Source organism: Rhagoletis pomonella, unplaced genomic scaffold (assembly GCF_013731165.1).
Source record: "Rhagoletis pomonella isolate Grant_MI unplaced genomic scaffold, Rhpom_1.0 Rhpom_scaffold_00002, whole genome shotgun sequence".
Classification (NCBI taxonomy): Eukaryota; Metazoa; Arthropoda; class Insecta; order Diptera; family Tephritidae; genus Rhagoletis; species Rhagoletis pomonella.
Genome location: NW_023458556.1, coordinates 21,274,041 through 21,299,767, shown reverse-complemented (window position 1 = coordinate 21,299,767; position 25,727 = coordinate 21,274,041). Strand labels below are relative to the sequence as shown.

The following is a 25,727-nucleotide window of genomic DNA, read 5'->3' as shown; positions in this document are numbered from 1 at the left end:
TCTAGTCACTAATAGTGACTTTTGGTGGTGAATTTGGATTTTGAGACTATTTGGTATTCAGTACGCTGTCTCACGTCTCTAGTCTCAAAAATAAGTCACTAATTTGTCAGCTGGCAAATTGAATAGGCCACCAAACTGCATACTGAAAATTCTAGAAAATCAGATTAAAAAGTTGAAATTTCAACGAAAATTTGTTAAATTACCAAAAAAAAAATATATTCAAAATCAATGCGACTTTTTAACCGCTCAAAACTTGCTTTACTTTAATAAAATTTTATAAGCCTGTTAACTGCATACCAGAAAAATTTTTAAATATTCTGTTTAAAAAACACGAAATTTAGATAAAAATTTGTGGAATTTTGCTAAATTTTGTATAAAATTTTAAAGTGTGGTTTATATGGTCTTTGTTAAAGCATGAACCATATTTTTATAAAAAAAAAATCAAAAAAATTTGGCTTGAAAAACATTGTAAATATTAAAAACGAAACACCATTCATCCACTTTTGACTGCCACCGTACATATATGTATGTATTACGAACCAGTTGAAAAATCTCCATCCTTTTCTCCATAAACCGTATATATATACATACATCACTTTTCGATGGGCCTAATAGTTTCTGAGAAATTAGATAATCAGTCAAGATTTTTTGTTTTTTTTTGATGAAAAAATTTAATTATTCAAACTTTAACAGGGAAAAAATTAAAAATATAAAATTTTCTGTGCCAATTTTTATAATTTGTGTTAAATCTTGATCTACTAATGAAGAAAGTCGATGAATAAATAAAAATGCGCAAAGATTTTTTATATGGAAAATCAGAAGCAAAGAATGTTACTCATACGCCATGTATATATGTACATAAGTATGCGGTAAAACTAATACTGACGCCAAAGAGAAAAACCGAAAACGCAGTTCTACAATATTTGGCCTAAAGTTTCGCTATTTTATGGATTATTTTGTGTATAAAATTGACTGTCGCGCGGTGTAATATAGAAAATGCAAATATCTTATTTATTACTGGCATAAAAAACAAACAGGAATTTCGTGTATAAGTATGTGTGCATATGAATTAAACGTACTTAAAAAAAAAAACTGGACGAGCAGCAAAGTATATGTCTGGTATTTGTTTACTGTCACACAAATATGTAAATACGTTTGCTTTTTTATTTTATAAAGGTATATTTGTTAATACACATCTGCAATTTCGGCAAAAAACAACCGCAAGTCAACGCACTTATAAAAAAAAAAAAAATTTTCTATTCATATTTGAGCAAAACAAAAACGAATGTACACAAACAGACATAATGTTACCTTAATATAGAAAAGTCATAACTCATTTTCTTTCAAAATCCAAATATGTACAAAAGGTCGGCCGATTAATAATAATGATAATAATATTAATAATATATTTTCTAAGTCTCCTACAATTTGTGGTGTGCGTCCTAACGTTAAAACACAAATGGAGGGAGCTTTTATTTTACGCCGCCTCCGAACGGAAAACGGATTTTATTCGAAGTTAGACTGAAATACTTTCGGATGTTTACCAAAGGCCAATGTTGTTAGAAAAAAGGTTGTCTAATTAAGATGTGGCTCGGAACAAGCATGGATCGCAGGTACCGACCGACTACTTACAAAAATATGTATTAATAGAATTTAAAATTAATTAATTAACGTAAGAGAAAAATATCGATAACAAGAGCGATAATAATAACGATAGCAAACGATCGATAAAAACTTCGATAACAAAATCGATAAAAAATATTGATAATAAATCGGAGGAGAAGCTCGGCCAAACACTAACATATGTGTAAGCGCCAATCTATTATTATTATTACTAGTTCAATGTTTTGAAAGCCAAAACCAATGTGGTTGTAATTTAAATTTTTACGCTTTACGCTTAAAGGCCAACCTTTAATGGCTCATAACTCACTAATTGTTTATTTATAGTTTATCATAAATGATCGCGTGTTAAAAGTACTTAAGCATGCTTGCAGCATTCTACACCATCTTATGGGCACACAAGTGCATACTTAAAATTAATATATGTACACATACAATTAAGTACACGTATGTAGATACATATGTTTGTAAATATACCTACATTCATCTGTATGCATGCATAATTTTTATATCTGTTCAAGCCTACAAATAGTATTTGTTTGTTTAAATTATGCCTTGGTGACTATTTTTTTGTTTATCTGCAAATTTTGTTGATATATGCATTCAGGTACATATGTATGTATAAACATACGCATATCTATGTAACTACTAACATAGCAGCGTTGCAATCTCACAGCTGTTTGACTCCATTTCAGTTTTTTTTGGTGCTAAAAAGTTCAAGGCAATATAAACTTATATAAAAAACAACAATATTGTAAAAACTTGTCGAAACCACAAGAACGATATTAAATTTATGGCTGCATTCGAAGCCATATTAAAAGTGGCTATCACATATTGTGCGAACCTTGAATTGCTATTAAGTCAGACAATTTTGAATTAATTACTTTTTGTTATTTTCTTTTGAGTGTATGTATGTAAATAAAAGCGTAAAAATAAAATGCAAATAAAGTCTATTTTTAGATATGTAAGTCTTATGATGAGCATCTTTGAAAGTTAATATAAGCAAATATATTTGTTACCTAATGGATGCATAATTTGGTAAGGAGGTATTTTCACAGCCACTCTTATTAACATTAGTCAAATCTTTTAATTTAAAAAGCTCTGCCCCTGAACTTTGACATAGATACTTAACTTACTTCAAAGATTTATTATTATTAAATTTGCTGTAAAGGAAAATAGTTTATAAGTATGCGGTTTCTATTTGGCTATAATTGCTCAATATAGTAGAAATTGTATATTGTTGATGTCTAAGAGGCTGGTAAAACTCTTAATAGGTCGTAGAATACTGCAGACTTGTGCCGGCGCGATGATGTAGCTGCCTAGTCCGCGTTCGCTATATCGAACCCTAACCGCCAAAATAATGTAAGCGACATTTTTTTTTTAATTTTGCTTTTGATGCAGAAATATTTCTAAAGCGTCTGGATGCATTCCTGCATCAAAAAAAAAGAAATAAAAAAAAATGTCGCTTACGTTAATTTGGCGGTTAGGGCTCGATATACATATGTACATGGTTAGGTAATATTACAAGAAGGACTAGTCTTTATATTTGGTCAAATATATTCCACGAGGGACCGTAACAGTTACAACTTTTATTAAAAAAATCGCTGTTTGACAATTATTTTTTGACCTTTATTTAATTACTCCTTATAACAGTTATTTCTGACTTTTATGTTATAAATCCAAAATAACAATTATTTTTGATTTTTATGTAAATAATCTGCAAATAACAGTAATTTTTGATTTTTAAATTATGTCTTAGTTAACAGTTATCGAAGACTTTTATTTATAAAACTCATAAATAAAAATCAGTCACTGACCTTAATTTTTTAAATCATACTTATAAAAGTCATTTTTACAAGTCGTAGTAAACTTTTGTTTCCCAACACATTCTTAACTGCGAAAAATGTTAATGACTTTTATACGAATAATTTATAAAGTAAAAGTCGGTGACTGATTTATATTGATGACATTTAAAAGTAAAAGTCATTGACTGATTTCTATTGATGACTTTTATAAATTAAAGACTTCAATAACTGTTATCTAAGTCATATGATAAAATTTAATTGTTATTTTGGATTTATAATATAAAAATCAAAAATAATTGTTATTTTTTTTATTTTGCATAAAAATTGCAAATAAAAATTTATTTTCAAATTTGATATCCATTGGTATGTATCACTTAGTTGTAGAACATTTCCTTCATGGTGAATTTTTCCATGACAGTTTTCATCAATAACTGTTCCCTGTTAGTTTGCGTAAAGGTTACGTTTCCAATTGCCCTCTCTGAAGGACAAAACCTGATAAATATTTATGTACCTAACACTGCATTATTTGAAGAACGATTAAGTATCCACATACATATGTATTTATGTAGATATGTTTCGATTGATCTCCGCTTTGATCTACTCTACTCGGTTCGACTCTCTGTCACTTGCTAGTTGTTCAAAAATTGAACACAGGCATCTTTTGCCTTAAGATGGTGAAACATGTGTACTATGGGCAGAGTTTATTGACTATACCTTAACTATCTGTGGAGTGTGAGTTCGGTTAGAGTCTATTAAATTTCGATTTCTACCTAGGAACTACGAGTTTTATAATATGTAGATTAAATGGCATTGCACTGTGTAAGAATCACTCTCTTTAAGGCTAAATTTAGAATTTATTTTTATGCTGTAGCCGTTTTTACATAAAATTTCTTTATCATACTGTAAAGCAAAACTCAAATGGATATCAAGATAGAACTCCCAGCCCTAATTTAAACGTTTTATTTTTGCATCATTTGTTTAAGTTATATAGAGAAAGTGAAGATTTTCATCCAAAAGATTTCCCAATTTGGCGTCATACAAGGCGACAGAAGTGGGCGTGGCGATATCGGTCAAAAATGTTACTTCGCTGTTATACATATAAGCCATAACTATTGATTTTGAAAGTAACATTTTCCTATCATTACCAAAAATGGTAAATTGGAACCAGTGTGCAGGGTTGGGGTTTTTAAAGGGAGTTGGCATTTTCGCGACGATGATCGAAAAAAAATCGCGATGCTCCAGTACTAGAGAAATACTCACACATACATATGTATATACAAATATAAACGAAATGATTGTTGAAACGGTGCTTTGATTATTCATCCAACGCGTCATCTTCCGGTTTGTACATACATTCATATATGTACATATGTTTTTTTTTTGTCTGATGTACACTAGGCATATATTATACATACTTGCATGCCCCGATTTCATTGTTTTTTCCTGAAATTTTTGTTTCTTCTCTCATATTTATTCACAACAAACTGCCATTTATATCAAGCAATCGAGCGATGCCTAACAATTATTCTACTAGGAATTCTAATAGAGTAGATTTTTGTGAACATATGCATGTGTATAAAATGTATGTATATACCCTGCAGGGAGTGACGTTAGCTTATACCTAACTTTAGTCTGTTTACGCGAACACTAGTGCTAACTATTAACTGTGTATTTTGTTCGAAAAAAGCTAACTACTTGTGTGGGGCGATGGCCGCAAAAAAGTCAGACCTGGATACCTCTGCATTACATGTCAACTAACTTGTAACTAACTACTTTTGGACATAAAATATCAATAAGAAAAACAAAATATTTTTTTGTTTTTTTACTTTTTTATTTACTTATTTATTTACTTTATTTTATTACATTTCATATTTGTTTACATATTCTGCTCTGGGTGGCCCCATATTCGAACACCGTCAGACATAACTTCAAAATGATAGTATAAAATTTCGATCTTCCTTTTATTTGTCCTGAATATGAAAAAGAATCTGCGAAGTTCAGAAAAAAAGTGTATTGAAAGTAATTTTTGTATGAGGATATTTAATAGAAACTTGTAAAGAAAACCAACTCCCGATTGCGTCTGCATGACTCCTGCACGACTTTACAATTCACTTTAAGTTGGTTTTGTCATAGCTAATTAAAAGTGAGGTATTAATCGAAATCTCGCCAAAAAGCTAACTATAAGTTGGTTAGTTTTAAGAATTGATAATTTTTCACTGCAGGGTATGTACGATATGAGCATACAGAAGATGAATGCACATTCGTTAGTTAATCTCAGTTGAAGATTTTTAATTTACGAACTACACTTTGCGGCAATTAATTTGGTGACGAAAACGCCGTAATCGTTCAAGTGACAAAACGCGAGTTAATTATGGCAAATACTTACACATTACCACTATACACATACATATGTACTTAGGTATACATATGTTTGTAGGTTGCATATACATATGTATGTATGTATGTATGTATGAATGTTTATAGATTTATCTGTGTGTACAAATGTCACGTTTAACTAATTGCAAATAAAGAATTATAAATTAGACTAAATGCCGTTGACGCATTTAACTAAACTGAAAAAAAAAACTAAATGCAGTAGAAATTCACGTAAACTGCAAAAATGGCAAAGAAGTTTCAAATATTTTTTCTAACTTAGATTGAAATGAAAAATGGCAAAAAATTTGGGATATTTTCTCTAATTTAGTTTTAATGAATACAGTACGTTTATACACTCATTAATCGTATGTATGTGCGTTGTAGAATGTGTTTCTTTGTTGTCCTTATTCTTTTGCCGCACATACCAGATTTAGAATGCGCTTTTTAACACTGCCGAAAAAATGACTTTTTATAGGTTTAAATATGTAGGTTTATAAGATCCATGTTTGTGGTGTAGCCACTAGCCAGTAATGGGCATACGTAAATACTTTTGTATTCTAAATGCCTAATGTAAGTGCAAAAATTCTTAGGTATTTAGTGATGCCTAATTACTAAAGTAAAAAGGAAACTTGGATATTTGGTATTTAGTTGCTAAATACAATAGTAAATAGAATTGAAGTATTGATTATAAGTACTTAAGTACTTAAGTGCTAAGGTATTTAGTATATTTCTAATTACTAAACGATTCTAAAAAAATAGTACTTAATACCCATCCATACCTTGAAAACTTTACCTTTTACAATTTTTAATTTTTTTTGTATTTGTATTTTTTTTTTGTATTTTGGTACAGTAAAAGGAAATCTACCAACTCTTTTTTATTACAGAACAATTCATACTATGGAGGAAATATATAAACGAAAACGAAAGCCGCTACATGAAAACGGTATAATTTTCAGAATCGGGGTATTTAATTTCTACAGAGAGGTTGCTTAATCTTTTGAAAAAAAGTTGTGTAATCAGTAATTTTTAATCTTGTATTCTAGGGAAGAAAATGTAAAGAACTATTTCATGATTTTCGGAATTTATTCAAATTTTTCAAGATTTCCTCCGGACTTTACTGCGACCTTTTTGCGATTTTTTTTAAGAACTTTGGGGATTCTTTTATAATTTTAATGTGTTTCCTGTATTTTTCGTGTTATATTTGCGGAACTTTTCGGAGTATCGGAACTACTCGTATTTCGGCACTTTTCGGCATCATTTGGGCATTTTATAAAATTTATATAGCATTTTCGTCGATTTCACGAGCACCGAATTTACGTGGAAGCAATAATTGACTCTACTATTTAGTAAATACAATTTTGTCCTTCACTAATATCTTGCATTAAATTCTAATTATACGTAGATTGAGACGCTAACTTTTGCGCTAACGAAAGCAGCCAGTCATAGGACAAAGAAACACACATTATTTAAATTAAAAAGTAAATTAATAAAAAAAAATATATATAAAAATAAACATCTATTCTAAACCGTGACAAACCCTGAGCCCGGATAATCCGGTGAAATATCACCGGAAACCTGTCTAAAGCGGACAAAAATTCCGGGGCTTTGCATTTGACGCCCAGGCCGGTTTCACTGTAAATGATTATAAATAATCACATTGTAATTGAAGGTGAGAAAAGTATCTACCTAAACGTATAACGCATATGAAAAAGTTATTTTTATACGGAAGAGAAAAAAAACCGATTTCAATCGGTTGACGTGGTCCAAAGTTATGCGTGAACATACATACATACATACATAAAAAAAAAAACAAAAAAAAAATATTCCGACGAACTTCCTTTTTTGAAAGTCCGTTAAAAAACAAGGAGAATTTTTCGTATTTTTATAGTACTAATATTTAATTGGCCATAAAATTGCATACTTGAAAAATTTCATAAAATTCTGATAAAAAGAATTAAAAATTTAATAAAAAGTTGTTAAATTTATCTAAATTAAATAAAAAATTTAAACTTCGATTCATATGGTTTTGTTGTTTGTATGAACTAAATTTTTATAAAAAATTTAACATGGAAAACATTGTAAAATTGTAAAAATCTCACTGTCCGACTTCATATTTGAGCATATTTTCAAACACTTTCTACGCATATTGCCTAAATTTTCCGGAATCGAAATCGTGGAACTTTTTTTTTAAATACGTAGAAGAAAATCGTATATTTTATTGCGCGAAATAAAACAATAATACACACCTGGCTTCTGAAAAACAAAAGTTTTTAACGGACTCTACAAAACGGAGAAGGTTATGAATTCATCGGAATATTTTTTGTTTGTTTATATTTATATTACCGCATAACTTTCGACCACGTTAACCGATTTCTATAATTATTTTTTCAAAGGAAAGTTTTTACCTCACAGGTGGTCCCATACTAATTTGGTTTAAATCCGTCCATTGGATCATCTTAAATTTTTTATATGAGAATTGAAGTCGTTTTTGTTTTTTGCTTCAAAATTACTTGTTGTTTTACCAAGCGCACGAAAACCCCAAATTACTTTATTTATTTTAAAATTACCATTGTAAAATTTAACATTTTTGAGGCAGAAAAACTAATCAGAGATCTACGATTAAAAACAAAGTCACGTTCTGGCAATTCTAACATATATATATATATATGCACGTATGTATATTTACATACATATATACGAATACTTCATAAAATCTGAATAATCAAATGCATTCTACCGAAATATCTAATTTATTTTCACTCAAAACAAATTAAGACAAATTGGCCAGTATATTCTGGGTAGGCGAAAAAAATACAAAAAAAAAACAACAACGAAAAATTAATGAAAATATGTATGTATAACAAATTTTCTCAATTGTTTAATTACACCGCTGCACACGAAACTAATTATAGCGACTAATAAATTTCTGTTGTCATTCCATTTAGTTAGTTACTATGTACAAGTATGTTGTTGTTGCTGTTGCATGTGGGCGGTATGCGCGTTGATTGTTATAAAGACGAACACTTTTTTTATTATTTTGCTGAAATAAATATGTATCAAACAATGAGAAATTCTCAGTTACACAAAAAAAAAAAATAAACAGCACAAATGATACAGGTGTCTGAATGTGTGTATGTATCTATGCAATAACATTTAGGTATGCGAATTTACAATTGTGCAATAAGTTATCTGAAAAACTGCATGCTTTTCGCTGTTTTTTATAGCTTTGTGTTTTGCAGTTCGATATAAAAAAATATTTATTTACACGCATGTTTTGTCACGCATGCTTTAAATTCCAATTCGCGCGAAATATATACGTAAGTATACATCATTAGCTTTTTATAATCGAAACTGTATGGTGGAAAGTGTGTTCTAATATCTATTTGATACACAAAAAATGATCACGGCTGTACTTTTTGCTGATATATTACATACATATGTATGTTCCATTTAGTTAAACAATATAAGAATATTGAAGTATGTACCACAAAAACGTATATTTTCTATAAAAAATCATAACTCAGAAAAAAAAAATCTTCGCTATTAGAGATTTGGGTTGATTGTAGTTCAAAGTGTCTCTTTCCCGATAAAAAAGTTTGAGAGAAAAAAAAAATACACTTTTTGAGAAATTAAATAAAAAAAAAAATTTGCACCTTTTGTTAATTGTTAAATAAAAAATTTTAAATAATGAAAATCAATAATTATATCATTCTATCTTGAAGTGACAAGAATTACTGACATTTGAGTAAAAACATTGCTGGAATCTATTAAATTTTGACAAAGTTATGGGCATTTGAAAAAAAAATTCTCACTGTCAATTCGAATAATCGATTTTTGCCTGAAAACCAAAATCGCGTTTAATTCGGCCGAAAAATTTTTCCGAGCCAAAAGAAAAAATACGTGTCTCATTATTTGCACCAACAAACAATGTGTTTGAGTTTGGTCGAAATTAAAAATCATGCTCGTACCTGACCGGTTGTCTGGAAATGGAAAGCATCAATAATAAAAAAAAAATCTATTTTTTAGTTAATTTTTTAAACAAATTTTTTATTTTCGGCTTGGGTGTAGTGGTTGGCAGTGCGCGCTACCATTCCGCAGCGCCTGGGTTTGAGCTTAGTTTCCGGCCAACATAAAAAATAAAACATAAAAAAACACTAACATATTGTGTAAGCGCCAATCTATTCTATTAAGTAAGTAAGTCATTAATAAATTTTTGGAGAAGCGCTGAAAAAATACAATTTCCTCAATCTAAAAAGTTATTTTTCACATCCATGAATTCGAAATTTATGGATTCATTATAATTTTTGTAGAAAACTTTCAAATTTGTTATTATTTAGGAAAATAGTGGAGCGATGATAGTCACGAGATGACCATGATTATCACATAAATGTATGCACATATGCCGACAACCTATAATCGCATAAAATCTGTGCGTTTTTTTTTGTAGATATCGATTCTCTAATTCAATTAGCTGCTGTTAGAGCATAAATACAAGATGAAAATTTATTTAACTGCCAATTGATAAATATAATTTAATTATTTTATTAGCACCTTTGCTACAATCAGTGCACTGGAATAGCAAAGATCAGCTGTTGCAACTTTTGTCACTAACACTAACAACAAACAAATGCTCACTAAAAATCACTCGAATTATTTACACTTAAAATAACAAAACCGTCACTGAAACCACACACAAGTGTTTGTACATAAATATGTATGGATTCAGAAGTGTACATATGTATGTGTATGTATACATATATGTAGATAAGCTTACGAACAAATGCAATGACAAGTGTTTCGTGAATCTTAACGCACAATGCTTTGCAGAAGCCACTAAAGCTACTGACGCCTACGACGACGCTGACGGCGAAGTTGGCGTCGCCAGTAGCGTAAAATAGACAAAAAGTAATTCACTTGATTTATGTCAACGCCAGATGACAAATGATATATATGTTAATAAAAAAATATATCTGTAGATCTCTATGTATGCACGAGTATGTTTATATGTATGTATGTGTGCGTTTGATATGAAAAATTTTAGTAAGCTCATTTATGCAAATGTGTACATACATATGTACATATATATATTGAGAAAGTGCGGGTGTATTCGTACACCTTAATCCTATTTATCAATTATTCGCATTTATTTGTTTTGTTAATCATTTCTATACATACAGTCGATGGCAAAATGAAGTAATCAACGTAGGCATGGAAAAAATTGAGCTAAGTGTACTTACAAAAAAAAAATTTTATTTTTGCATATCTCGAAGCGGTGGATATTAGTAGCTTGAATTGATACTTGGTTAGCTTTAAAAGCTGCTTTGACCGCCTATGATCAATCACCGAGCAGCAGGACCTTGAAAGTTTGCAAGTCGGCGCCCTATATACCAAAGTCATCAACCTTGCCGTTATCTACAATTTCGCTCTTCTTTGTATTCTAATTAGCCTAAAATAGAAGTCTTCCGAGACGACCAAGAGTGAGGTGAGGCATTGCCTGTTCAGTTTCCATCGCACCAAGAGCGACCATCTCTGCTTAAAGCACGCCTCTAAAATCCGGAGACCTACACTTAAAGTTAACGGAGATTTGCTGATGCAAAACACTTCCTCCAACTATTAGGTTCATGCATACGTGAGTGTATTTACTGGATCCCTGTCCCAGAAGCTTCCTTTGTGACACTCACTCCTCGAAAGGATATGCGGATAGAGGGATCCAATCGGTAGGCACTAAATAATTTTCTAAGTTATGAATTCGAAGTTTCCAAATAGTTATTGTCAAGTGCTCATACGCCGGGTTAAGCAAGAACCTAGAGCTCCTTATACTGGTGGTGGTACGGGCTGAGTTAGCCTGGCCAGCAAAGTCTGCGGGTACAACGCTAAATGCTAAACTAGAGCGCGTTTTTTTTTGCGTTATAGCTTCTTAACTGATGTAAACTTGTCTAGCTGGATACTGGTTTCAAATAGTCAGCAGATTACTTTTGGAGACAGAGAATTATCTCTTCCCTATGGCGATTGTACCGCAGTATAGTCCAGTAGATGCTCCAGTACTTTACCCTGTCAGAGAATACTAGTTGAACCCCAAAAGAACATGATTTCTCACAAAAGTGCTTTCGAAAAGTGCCGCCCTCTAGAAGCTTTCCACTTTTTCGGAGGAGTTTCCTCCTTTAGCCTTTCTTATCTCGGATTTTATATACAAACAATCTGATCTCGTAGAGTTCCTACACGGAATGTAGAGCACACTTCTTTGCTTCATTACAGAGGAGTCTGCTTGGCATCATGAGTTCTGAGAGGTCCGTCCAATGCCAGGTCGGGTTTACTGCTCCTGAGGGTCTACTTTGCGGACACATCAATCGAGCACTCCGTAAAGAAGAGCTCTCTAAGTGCTGCTGTGCTGTACTTTCCTACAGTCGGGGCCCCACTCCGGTTTTTTGGAAAGGAAAAGCTTTTAAGATGGATTTCGTCCAGAGTGAAGTGAATATGTATATGTACCAATGATCTGAAAAGGCCTGAACATTGAGAACCCTCTAATCGGAAAAGAGGTACATCGGAAGCCAGGGTGCTGATAAGAACCTCAAACCTTGCCAAAGTGTCAAACGTGGATCGGAGATAATTAAAATGGATTTGAAAGGACTGAAGGCGAATTTTCTCTAGGCTGTAGATAGGCGGGTGGATTAGGTTCACGTCACTGTTGTTCAACTTTCCAGCACACTTAGGCCTTCAAAGGGGCCCTTTGTGATACCTTAGAGCTCTCGCAAACCCTTACTCCTCATGTCCCATTCTGGCCACTTGAGTTTGACTGTATTACTTGCACTTATGTAAGTGTTTGCACCTTGTACTTGCTTCTTTTAGGATGTCTAGCCTCTTCCAGGCCGGAGAGAGTGATGTGGAAGTATTCTTTCTTGCAAGCTCGCCAGCTTTCCCATTTCCTGGTATGTTACAATGTCCTAGTATCCATACCAGATGCAAAGCGCACCGAGCGCATCACATGAGGGGATTTGCGGCAGTTCGCTTTCGCATCTATATTTATCGGGACGGAATAAAACGATTTAATAGCCGCCTTGTTACTCAGGATATACTTATCCGTGTAGAACCGAATCAACTTCCATAAGCATACGGCTCAGCAACGATTTGAAAGCTGAAATCCACAGAAGAGGAGGTAGTCCCAGCAAGTTCCGCTCGCACTAACCTGTAGGTTAGCATTTGGTATATGATTGTCACCAACCAAGGATCGATACCTAGGCCCGTTAGCAGCTTGGTTATTTTGTTGCGCAATATGTTTATAAAGGCGCCTTCAATGTCAAGAAACGCTATCAGTGTACATTCCTTAAAGGCTATCTAGTTCTAAATGATTTGATTACGCGATGCGTAAAGAATTTATTTTGAGTTTCCGGGTAAAGAAATTTTACTGAAAACAGCATTTCGAATAATCTCGAACAAAAGGGAGTCAATCTTTAGTCGTTCAATTCTGTCCAAAACGCCATTAACCAAACTATCTTTAAACGACGTCGCGCAATTAGGTCAGATGTTCGTTTAATGAACGGTCACTGGAAATACACGATGATTTATACCGCAGTTACAGGAACGAGGAAAAGGTGAAGAGCATGGAAAACTCTCTCTTCCACTGTCCTGTTTTGTCCTAAATACGAGCACGTAACCTAAAATATGTTTTAAACGAATTCTTGGGTTCTTACAGCTTTGTGCACTGAGTTATTCATGGTGCAGAGTCCGCAAAAAAAAAACCCGGAGGCCGAGCATACTGTGAACTGCCATCAAGTTATAACTTAACAAAGTTTTATTACATGGCAGTTGTGAAGTACAGCACATAGCATGCATTTAGTTGCTTAGTGTTACTGGTCGCGCCTAAACATTACCCATTTAAAATGACTATCGGCTATGATTTTTTCATTTTGCCACCTACTGTACATATATACTTATGTGTATGAATATATGTGCATATATGTATGAATGTTTGTATGTACACAAGCTAAATAGGGTAAAGTACAGCGCGGTACAATCAGATGTTGCCGGTAACAATGCCGCTATACGAGAATAAATCTACTATAAATAATAACAAATAGCAAGAGCAACAACTAGAAGTGAAATAAAAAAAAAATGCGAACAATGAGAACATAACAAAGCCAGTCGACCGATTGAAGATACTTATATATATATGTATATATCGTAACCTGTAATGCTAAAAGGCGTAACAACAGCGTAAATGAAAGGGAAAAAAGTCGTGACTAATATTTTAATTTTTTTTTTTCATAAAATGATGTAGGGAGATGTAATTCGATGAAAACCATCAAATAAATCAAAAAGAGAATTTTGGATTTTTTATTAGTTATGACTTTTTGCATTTCAACGTTGATGTTTGTTACGTCTTTTTGCATTTTAGGTGACGATATGTATATATGTATACACACACCACCCATAATTGTTTTGGAATTTTTGACATAATTGTAGGTACATACTTTAGTACTTTTATTCTATTTTTAAAATTATATGTAAGTAAGTATATATGTATGTAAAAGCATGCTATATTTGTATGATTCTCACTACTAAACTGACAAGTCGAAATATGCAAACATAGCCGCTTCATCGACATCATAATCAGAGGCTTAAGTGGCCTAGCTTGCTAAATAGCGAGTGTTTAAAAGCGGATTAGCTTTCCACCTGCTGAGAATGCTTAGAATAACTAAAATGGCCATAAATATTCATAATGCGCATGGGTACTTATGCACATACATACATAGGTACATAAAAATAGCCATTTATATGTACATATATACCTACTTATGTAAATACATATATTTATAAGAAAGTTTGTTTGTTCCTTAGTCAGAGTTCAGTATCAAGTTCATGATGTTGGTACTGAAGGGCAAATGCATGAGGCAGGTTGCCAGATGTTGTCGTTAATGTCGTAGTTATTTCACATGCGCATATGTAATACATACATATGTATGTACAAAGGTGAAACTCGTAATCAGATGAACAATTAGGCAATGAGACACCATAATAAAAGTGGCAGCAGATAAGTATTTACGTACATATTTTATATTCAAAAAGCAATTTTATTTAATTGCTTTCATGACGCAATGACTGACAATTAAAACGCTTCTCACCACTAAAAAAAGCTCTAATTAACATAAGCATTTCAGTACAAAAAGGTGCCCTTTTTCCGCATATCATCTTGCAATTAAAGGTCATACTTTATATCTGTATGAAAAGGAACAAGAGAAAATAAGTAAAATAAAATCAAAACAAAACTTTCAAAGTTCAAAGTTCAAAAGTACATATGGTTGCTTTATAAAGATACGTAATATTAACATTAGGGTGATCCCAAAGCAAAGAAAAAACAGCTTTTTGCGAATTTTTCTGAATAATTACACTATGCGACAGTCAAAATCGGGATGGGATGAAACCAACGGGATATGTTATATCGGTCAAAAACAAGTTATACGTGTCCCGGCGTTTCGCTGGGTCACGTCTAGGAATCGAGATATATCGATTTGAAGTTAGTAACTATCATATAGGGGAAATTGTCACCTTTGGTGGTCTTTTTTTTGACATAACTCGAGAACCACTTGTCCGATTTTGCTCAAACAAATTTAAAAAAATTAAAAATTACAATTCCTTTAATCTGTTAATATAACGTTTTTCTATATACTCAACAGTTTTGCCGGTAAAAATAAATGTATGAAGAAAAAAAATATTTTTTGCCTAAAAATTAAATTTTTTTTTTTTAATTCATAAAAAATCCAAAACGTATTTAGGGACACACATAGGCCACGAGTTGGAGACCCGTTGTGGTACCAAATCTAAAAGTTTCCGCCTTGCTGAACCATTTTAAATCCTTGAAACGAAACTCGTCAGGACCCTAGGCTTTAAATCTCCCAATTTGTTCAGGTCACTAAAGAAAGAAGAACCCCCCCTCCAGAGAGCACAATTTGTCTCCTCCTCCTCCTAAATGCTGGCAAATAGGAATTTTTTTTGAATTTTTTTCGGCTGTATTGAAAGGTAATAACTTTTTCTCTCTTAAAAGCTCTGCCTTAGACGCTTATTTTTAGCTGCAGCTTCCAACTATTAGCATTCTAATTTCGCCATCGAAAAGTTTCACCCACATAATTAAAGTTTTCTTCCTTTTCTTATATACTTTTAGCGCTTCTCCATTAAAATGGGTCACAGTGCCACCGACACGACGACAACAAGTCCAGCAACAACTATGGCTGTTGCAACTATAGCGCCAATTACGGCGAAAAGCATTGAAGCAAGCGAGGAGACGCAAAAGAAGCCAGCATTAAGTTGGCGCGAAAAGTTGCAGAAGGTGATCAACAATATCACCGTTGAGCCCATATTGGCCGCGTACATTATGCCCAGCGTGCTGTCGGGCCTGGCAACGCAGAATTTGAATCTGGAAAAGGCATGTCGTGTGAATATGGATTACGGCGAAGTGGTGTGTGATGCACTCACAAGAAGAGACACGGCAAATTATACGCTGTAAGTGGAGCGCCATACGCACATACATACATACATTTGTACTTATTTTATGACTAATTCTTGTATCCCTACAGCGAAGAAGAAACCGTACAACAAATGGTCGCACGCATGGCTGCCTGGAAAACTGTGATACAATCTATGTTTCCTTGTTTGCTGATTCTTTTTTGGGGCTCATGGAGTGATCGACATCATCGACGAAAACCTTGCATTCTCATACCGATTATTGGTGAATTTCTCGGTACTGTGGGACTAATACTCTGCGTGTATTTCGAGCGCACACCCATGGAAGTGGCCGCTCTAACGGAAGCCATATTTCCTTCGTTGAGTGGTGGCTGGTTCACAATGCTGATGGGCGTCTTCAGTTATATAGCTGATATTACAACCGAAGAAGAGCGCACACTACGTATAGGCATATTAAATGTATGCTTCTCGGTGGGCGTGCCAATCGGCATGGCTTTTAGTGGCGTGCTGCTGAAGTGAGTCATCCACTGCAGTATAATTTCAGTACGTAAAATTCCGGTTTTACTTTGCAGAAAAATTGGCTTCTATGGCGTTTTCTCCATATCAGCAAGTCTCTACTTATTCTCTTTCATCTATGGTCTATTCTTCTTGAGCGAACCGCGTGCAAAGCCGGAAAAGACTGTACCGAAGGCGGAGCGCAAGAGCTTGTTGGCGGACTTCTTCGACAAGGATCATGTGGTGGAGACATTCCGCGTGGCGTTCAAGAAAGGCGAAAATCAACGACGTCAGCGTGTCATAATGCTGATGATAGTTGTTATGGTTGTCATTGGACCAATGCATGGTAAGATATTTTGGCCGAATATTTATTAAAGTATGTACAATAATCTCGTATATTAACGCAGGTGAAATGGCTGTATCCTATCTCTTTACGCGCTACCGTTTCAATTGGAGTGAAGTGGAGTTCAGTGTGTTTTCAACTTATGCGATGCTCACAGGCTTGGTTGGTAAGTAATTAATGGCCGCATAGGAAATTTAATTCGCTTTCATACTTAATCAATGCTTTTCGCTTTCCCCTTTAGGTGTACTCTTCTGCGTTGGCATTCTGTCGCACAAGTTGAAGATCGACGATGCGCTTGTCGGCGTCATCTCCAGCATGTCCAAGATTCTATCCAGCTTTGTGTATGCATTCGCTACCGTGCCGTGGCATATGTATGTTGGTGCTATTGTGGAGATCTTCAACGGCACCGCTTTCATAGCGATGCGTTCGATCGCGACCAAGCTGGTATGCAAGGATGAGCTGGGAAAGGTGAACTCGCTGTTCGGCGTCGCTGAGGCGCTCATGCCTATGGTATTTGCACCTATGTACACAACTTTGTATGCGGCTACGCTAAAAGTCCTGCCCGGCGCCTTCTTTCTGCTGGGCGGTGCGCTTACCACGCCTGCGGTGCTTATATTCCTGTAAGTTTCAAACTTGTTTTTTAGCCCAATTATAAGACTAATAAATTTCGATTTTACTCCTAGATGGATGTACAAATTCCAGTGCAAACAGCGACGCAAGCAAATTGCGGGCTCCTCCGATAATGAGGCGGGTGGCGGTGCTAGCTCAAAAACGGAATGTAATGCCGCTAAAGACGCCAACGGAAATATCAATGCGATTGAGGCGATAGCGTTGGCTGGCGAGGCAAAGGGACAGATGAACGGCATTTTAACGAATGTGATACATGAAAATCTGGAGCAAGCGGAACACGCGGCGGAATGTGCGCAACGAGACAAAGAAGCGCATGCTGCGCATTTGGAAGCTAATGGCGCGGACAATAAGGCATTTGAGGAAGATGAAGGCGAGTTGCGGCAACGTCAGCAGACGAAAGTGTAACCCATGGGGCGTTTGGAAAGCCGCATGCGAAAGTATTTTATATGTTATGCAACGTTTATGCAAATTATGGGGAGTATACTCAGTATGCTTTATTAGCGCGTGATGTATTATTTTTATTTTTTTTAAATATTTGCAGGTTTGTAAATTTATTATTATGTAATTGTAAAAAAATAATTCTACTGTATTTTTTATTACATACTCTTTAAGTAGCTTAAGTTGAACACTGTGCATTCTACTATTATAATAAAAGACACCAAGAAGTTTTTGTTAAAAAAAATTTAATTATATTTCCCCGCTTACGGTGCACCCGACGCTAGTTTGGGCAATGAATGATCCCGGAGCAGTCCTGAAAGGTCCCCGGTATATGTAGTTCTGATTAAGCTCCTAAACGGTCGTAAAAGTCGTGAATTTCTTCCGAAATGATCTCGAAGAAACCTTTAAACGATTCCAAAATGGTCTCTTATTAGCATCGAAATAATCCTGAACTAGTCCCGAAATGGTCGAAAAATAGTCCTGATGGCCTGAACTAGTCCTCAAATAGTTCTTAGATAATCTCAAATGAGCCAGAACTAGCCTCGAAATGGTCCTGCAATGTCTCTGAAATGGTTCGGAAATGATCAGGAAGTTATTTCGAAATGGTCCTCAATACGCCCGAAATAGTAGAAAAAAACATCAGATTGTACCAAAATGATCTCGAAGATGTCTTGAAATGGTCGCTTATTAGCACTAACAAAATTCCGAACTAATGCAAAAATGGGCCTAAAATAGTCCTGAACTAGTCCCTAAATAGTCTTAGACTAGGCCAAACAAAATCTCGAACTAATTTCCAAACGTTCCTAAAATAGTTCTGAACTAGCTTCGAAATGGTCCTGAACCAGTCCCAAAATAAAATGGCAGTCAAATTGCCGTGAACTAGTCCTGAACAGGTCCCAAAACGGTACTAAAGTACAATTTTCTGCTGGGTTACACTATAAGCAGTTACAAATTTTCTGCTGGGTTAACACAAATTTTATCCATACCGAGAGCTAAGATGTTTACACATCAAACCCAAATATTGTACCGGTATGTTCAGGTCGCTGGCATCTCTATGCTGTTTTACGAGCCTTTATAGTCGCTTTACTGTCTATAATATATGTAGCGGTGTTTGCCTTAAGTCGGCACAAATTGCATGCTCTGACTATATCAGAAAAAAGCTTTTTAGAGATTTACCAGAATTAGATCCTTCAACCATAAGGTACTTAGTTTAGCTACAAACGCACTGTGACCTTAAGATCTATTGTGCTCCCTTCATGGATTTATAGTGTGTAATCCAGTATCCGAGAGAAACTTTAGTATGGAATCTAAATCTAGGAATTTCACGTCGCCCTTGCTTATAAGATGTGCTGTGAAGTCTCGTTATCCGTCCTGAAAAAACTGCATCGGTCATGCGAGTAAATTCCGAGTTTGGTCAGGTGATAGTTCAGCCTGAAATTCCTGTCAGGCTTTCGGTAACAGTTCTAAGTTATTCTTGTTAATACTCCGGATCTTGTTATTACTCCGGTCAGTTTTGAACCTCTTTGTAAAGCTGAACCGCGGATGCATGGTATCCCTCGGTATTGCAGTTTCAGGGCACCTCTACGTAAGAATATCACACTTCCTACGACTAAGAAACCCTTCTGCCCCGATATTGCTACGAGTCATCCTTAGTAAAGCTCTTTTCGCCTGAGGGATAAAATCTGAAATATCCTCTAAGAATGCGGTTGGACAAGTTCTCATGGCTCCAATTATGCCTGCCTTTGTATCTTGGAGAGCGCTTTGATTGTTCCAAGTTGTGTAGTTTTATCGGCCCAAAATAATGACTCCATAAGCTATCATAGGTCACACTATCGTACAATCATACATACGATATTACAGCTTTCTTCGCAGTTTCTTCCACGTGTGCTTTCCAGAGTAGTTTTTGGTCTGCGTTTGCTCCTAGGAATTTAACCTCTGTTTGGTACATAATGCTGGCTCCATCTAGCGTTATTTTTTTTAGACTATCAAGTTTATATTTCCTTGAGAATAGTCCAATAGTGGTTTTTGCTGGATTTACATTCAGCCCCACTTTAGCACACCATTTTTTGGTTACGTTCGGCCCTAGCTGGATTATATACTATACCATTTTCGTTAAAGTTATTTATAAGATCTGTTAGGAAATTTCTTCTTGCCATCCCTCTGGAGAAAATATCAAATTTTATTTGAATCAGGCATCCCGCCCCCTCCTTACAGATTGATAAACATGTAATAGATACTTAATAAACATTGTGACGAACGTTCGAAAATGACCTTCTTTATCCATTATGAATATCGAACTGAGAGCGAACTGATAACCAACTTTAGTTTTCCAGCGTTCATAGTATTTATATTGGAAATACACTCGAATTGGGCTCGAAAAAAAGTGAAACATACACTGACCCAAAAGCACAATGGCTTTTTGAACCAAGTTAATGTTTGGTTTTTTCATGGTACCGATTGTAAAAAATGTGACTAAAGTTGAACATTTGAAAACAAATTCGTATGTCTGGCTGCAGCTGAAATTGTACTGGTGCTTGCTATTATTTTTTTGTTTCAGGCTGAATGACGTACGAATACCATCAGCGGAAACATATCGTTCTTATTTTTTCTGTTTTTTTTTGTTTTATTTAATTACGAAAAAGCATCTGTGAAGTGCAGTACCAAATTAAACGACGAAGAAAATTAATTGAGCTTCAAAATTTGTGGATAAACTTGCAGAAACGGCTGTGGCTGAGCGCGCAGAGATGCTTTCTGTTACGTGCAACGTGCTAAAATGATAATACAAATTTTTGTTTTATATCTCCGGATTATGAAAAAGCATCTGTGAAGTGCAGAACATTAGCGTATTCAAACGAAAAAATTGGCAACCAAAAGTTTTGTTAATGTTAACAAAGTGTGGTTAATATTACCAAATCATTGTTGAAAATAACAACCAAGGCATTGTTAATATTAATAAAAAATCACGTTGATTCCTTTTCAAGTTCGATTTTTGTTAATATTAACCAATTATTGGTTGATGTTTTTCTCAGTGTAGTAACAAGAGAGAAAGTGAACTCCAGTTCATTCTCGAAGGGAAATACATATAAGACAATCACTCGCTCTATCACTAAAATTTCAATTCGATAATGGGCTGGATTTCGAACTCATAAGGAAGGAAAATTACTATGGATAACCAAAGGTACCGTTTTGCCTAGTTCTCATTCTATTTCACATTCATTATCGAAGGTGAGACTTGAAAAAAATATTTGTTTTCCAGTCAAATATCGAATTGTCCAATGTTTATGGGGTAAGAAGTAAGCTTAAAAAATCATTTTGGACGAGACTATTTTTCAATCAAACAAGTGCCTTCTAATGGCTAAATTAGTAATAATAATGACAAAATTTTAACGATTTACATTTTTCGTCACAAACTACTTCACTTGCAACCGCACTTGCTAATTGCTTAATTTTGAGCCAAACCATGCATAAGCTATGTGATTAAAATCGCATTTGTTGCACAAAATTCGCCATCAACTGGCGCAAACTGGCGTATAAATGGCATTTCACTAGCAACGCCGCCACAACCGTAGCCGCAGCCGCCCGCTTATCGCACACCGCGTACACCTTGTTGCAAGCACGCCGCCACTTATTGCTATCAGCGACTTAATGAAAATTGCTCAATTGTTGCATAGCCAAATGTATGAAACCATGCAAACATATGTGCATTGAATGTGTGCTAGTATGTCGGCGGCACTCTTATCTACTGTCACATATGAACTCGCACACATATGTACATACATACGTGCATATGCATGTCTACATGCAGTGCCGCGCGGCTTCAACGCGCCGAGGGAGTGATGCTGAGTGTTAGGCGTGCGGTTAAATGCTTGGCGGTTATCCGATGATGCACGTCGCTGCTGCTGCTGCAGCTACATAATATGCGCCTTGTTGCTGTCATGAAACGTTATGTAGCGCCGGCGGTGGTCGAGGTGGTGTCGACGGCGTCGGCAATGGAGCAGTGTGGTCGTATTGAAATTGTCCAGCGTAATTTTCTGCCGAACCTAATATGTACGCTAGCACATACATATCAGCTGCACATTGACCGGCCGTACGGCGAGGGCACATAGGTGTGTGGCCGCCCAAAGCATATCTACCAGCAACAGCCCACACATTGTGGCCACATTCGACAGTTGCACTGATAGGCAAGCCACTTGCAATGCAATCTCTATCTAACGTGAACCACCAACTTGTAGCCTCCAGTTCGCAAGCGACGTGACGGTCATTGGGGGAGTGGAAGCCGCACCATGTCGCGCGCGCTGTGCCGGCTGCAGGGAGGATGTGCAGGCGCACAGGTTGAGCGGGGCATGTTAGGCGAGTAACCTGTATTTAACTCATCGATTGAGTTGCTGATGTTGCCGATAATTGGCGTTCATGGCAGGCGGTGGATCGTTCAACTTTATGCAACCGAAGCTACCGAAGCAGAAATGCTTTTTGTTGGGGTTGTTGCTGGTGGTTTTGCTGCACTTGATTACCAGTTAGCGTTGCAGGCGGGCATTCAAGGCTGGACAGACGGACTTATGCATGTATGTACATATGTGCAAGCCTACACATATGTGTGGTTATCGGCGATAATAACAAAAACAATGGGCGCTTGTACTCTTGACTTCTACCTGAATTTGCTGCCACATTTTTATAACTGCTTTCGGTGGTACCCATCACGGCGCTGCTGAGGCAGTGGATCAATGCTTTTCGTAGCGTTCGCTTTTATTTTGCAGTCGATTAAAAACGTTAACTGCGTTACGCCTGCCACAGCTAAAGGCACTATAGAGCCAATGCAACAACAACAACAACAACAACAACAACAATAGCAACCGAAAAAGCAATAAAACGTTGCATCAAAACGTGCACCGACCGATACTTTAATTAGTTTTTCTTTTGATATTTACTCCGTTTCGTTGCAACGCACCAGCGTCCCTCCCCACTGCATGTGGCATCTCGGCTGCCCGGCGTCAACGTCAATGCTCAAATATTGACTGAAGTGCAGTGAGGCTGAAGGCTGCAAAGCGACTTTTGCCCAGTGGCGGGGAATTTTAATTGAGATTTTATACCAAAGGCCGAAAATGCATCATTAAGCTTGTCGTAAATTAATTTTGGTTGTAATTTCTTTCTCGAGAGATTTTTGGTAGACGATAAAACAGCGGTTAAGAAGTGAGACCGAAAGGTGGCTTCTGGGCTGAGAGAGTTATTATGGTCGATAGAATGCAAAATGTATGTATGTACATATTTATACAGATAAAGGAGGGAAAATAAAGATAAAAAGATACAAGTGTACGATAAGGAAAGGGAGTTATTGACACTGCTTTCGATGCTGTAAGATTAACCAAATTAAGGTTACGTTATGGGAAAGTGAAATGAAGATAAGTTTTTGATATTTTCGAAGCTTTGAAATAAATATGAATGCATTTAAAGAAACGTATTTTTTCATACACACATAAATGTACGTCTTCTTCTTGTACTTATTTAACACTATACCCGTTTGTCGGTTTGGACATAGAGCAGAAAGCTTCGCCAATTTTCCCTCTCCTCTGCGAATTATCGCCAGCTGTTCATACTGGGTGCAGACAGCAGGCAGTTGCTTCTGCACTTGGTTTCTGCATTTGCCTCGTGGGCGCCTTTGCTTTTGTTGTCCTAGTCTAAGGATATTTTCACTAAAGCGTTGCAATCATGAGGGCACTAATTAGCAAAATCTAGCGCCAGGTGGCCGAAGGGAGTCAAATTTATTGGATGCGGTAAGAAGGGGTCGTTAGACTTCCTAAAAAACTGCGTCCGAAACCAAGAGGAATTCGCACGGAAACCTCGTTTGGTCTTAAACGACGCGGAGAGGTGCTTCCCAATTTGAATGGAACCGCATGTAGAGAGAGCATTGTCGTTTTAATGCTGCTGTCACCAAGTTTTGATCCAGTGGAGGGACGTGCGCTTTGTCCATGTACATTGGTTCGGACCCTTCTTCATTAAACGCACCACCTGTTTCGCCATTCAAATGCATTGAGAAGTGTTTTCCTCCATATCTCAAGTATATCCTGGACATATGTTACCAGGTTACCATCTTCATTTGAATTCTTCCCCTTGAAAAAACGTATCTCTTTCCTCCTTTTCCCCGGTATCGTCCATTTGTCCCCATGATTTGGGCACGAAGTGATTGGGAGTTGGAATACTTAAATGATCAGATTTAGGTCCAGGCGGTGGGAAGTTGGTTTTTTAAGCAGAATTGAGAGTCGGTGGCGAAATTTTTCAGCAGTCCGTTCTGATTGCAGCTTTGTGACGTCTAACTTTCGCCGCGTTGCCTGACGCATGTTCTGCTATGCACAGATGCGCATGCGGACCTTACTAGTGATCCGAGTCGGATGGAGCGCACGTCAAGTAACGTATATATGTATATGACAACATGATCAATTTGGTCGTTATCCTTAGTTCTTTGATCAGGGAACATCTAAGTGGCTTTGTGGATGTGTCGATGCTAGTGTCTGGTACTTTTAATCCCCATGTTCCATGCCGCGTCGAATTCGATCCGCCTTTCTCCATTTTCGGAGGTGTTATCATAAAGGCTGAATTTTACGGCTGTTGGACCAAATATGCCTTCTTTGGCCACCCTGGCATTGAAGCCGCCAAGCGCAATTTTAATATCGTGGCGGCACCAGCGCTCACACTCTTCCTGTAGGTGCTCCTTGGTCTCATCATCCTTCTCTTCCGTTGGGGCGTGCACACAGATAATGCTGACGTTGTTAAATTTAGCCTTTATAAGGATTGTGGAAAATCGTTCACTGATTTCGGTGAACCTTGAGACGAGGTGTCGAAGTCTCCGTCCAACCACAAATCTCACACAAAATTTGTGGATTCAATTATTTTGCAGCCATGCCCCATCTATCGCATTGCCTTTTCTGCGGTGATACCAGCGTAGTATTTGTCAATGACATCCAGCCTGTTGGATAGATACTCCTTACCCATAGAGGTGCCGGACGTCCCAGGCACATATCCGTAAATCGACGTCCTTGTTTCGCTTTCGTGCGTCGTCAACATTTTGGGGGCAATATTCCGAGGCTTTTATGATATTTTAATTTTTTTTACGTGGCGAGTTCCAAGCCCATCGCACAACCATTTTGGAATGAATGGTTTATATGTGAATATAGCGAGCCCCTTGCTCCAATATAGACGCTGCAGACTTCAGTGGAAGCTTAAATCGAATAAGTCGGAGTGGCCTCACCAACGCTACCTCTCTGTTTGCCATTAAAATGAATTATTATCCAAGACCCTACTAGGTTTGGTTACCCCATGGCGGGCATAGGTTGTCATGTTGCCCAGAGTGCGCGAACGAGGATGCAAGAGTCGGAATAGCCAAGAGTATAGCCGTGCAACTGTAGCTTCATACCCAGAAGAATGCCCGTACGACCATACGACCATTGCTCTTCAACCAGACTAGTAGCCGCAAAAAACTTCAATTTTCGATGATAAATAAATAAAAATAAAGCAAATAGTTAAATTGCGTAATACCACTTTTTTATCTTAAAAGCCATATCAAATTTATTGGC

General features: G+C 36.1%; 1 protein-coding gene across 1 annotated transcript in view; it reads left to right on the top strand.

The window, feature by feature from the left end:
• LOC118733266 (tetracycline resistance protein, class C) overlaps positions 1-18,164 on the top strand; it is a 20,505-nt gene extending 2,341 nt beyond the window's left edge. The window contains exons 2-7 of the mRNA XM_036462600.1: positions 15,958-16,295; positions 16,370-16,771; positions 16,829-17,097; positions 17,159-17,260; positions 17,336-17,714; positions 17,778-18,164. Of these exons, the coding sequence (XP_036318493.1) occupies positions 15,973-16,295; positions 16,370-16,771; positions 16,829-17,097; positions 17,159-17,260; positions 17,336-17,714; positions 17,778-18,129 (1,827 nt within the window). The 5' untranslated portion in view covers positions 15,958-15,972 and the 3' untranslated portion in view covers positions 18,130-18,164. The remainder of the gene's footprint in view (positions 1-15,957; positions 16,296-16,369; positions 16,772-16,828; positions 17,098-17,158; positions 17,261-17,335; positions 17,715-17,777) is intronic.
• Positions 18,165-25,727: the final 7,563 nt, after the last annotated feature.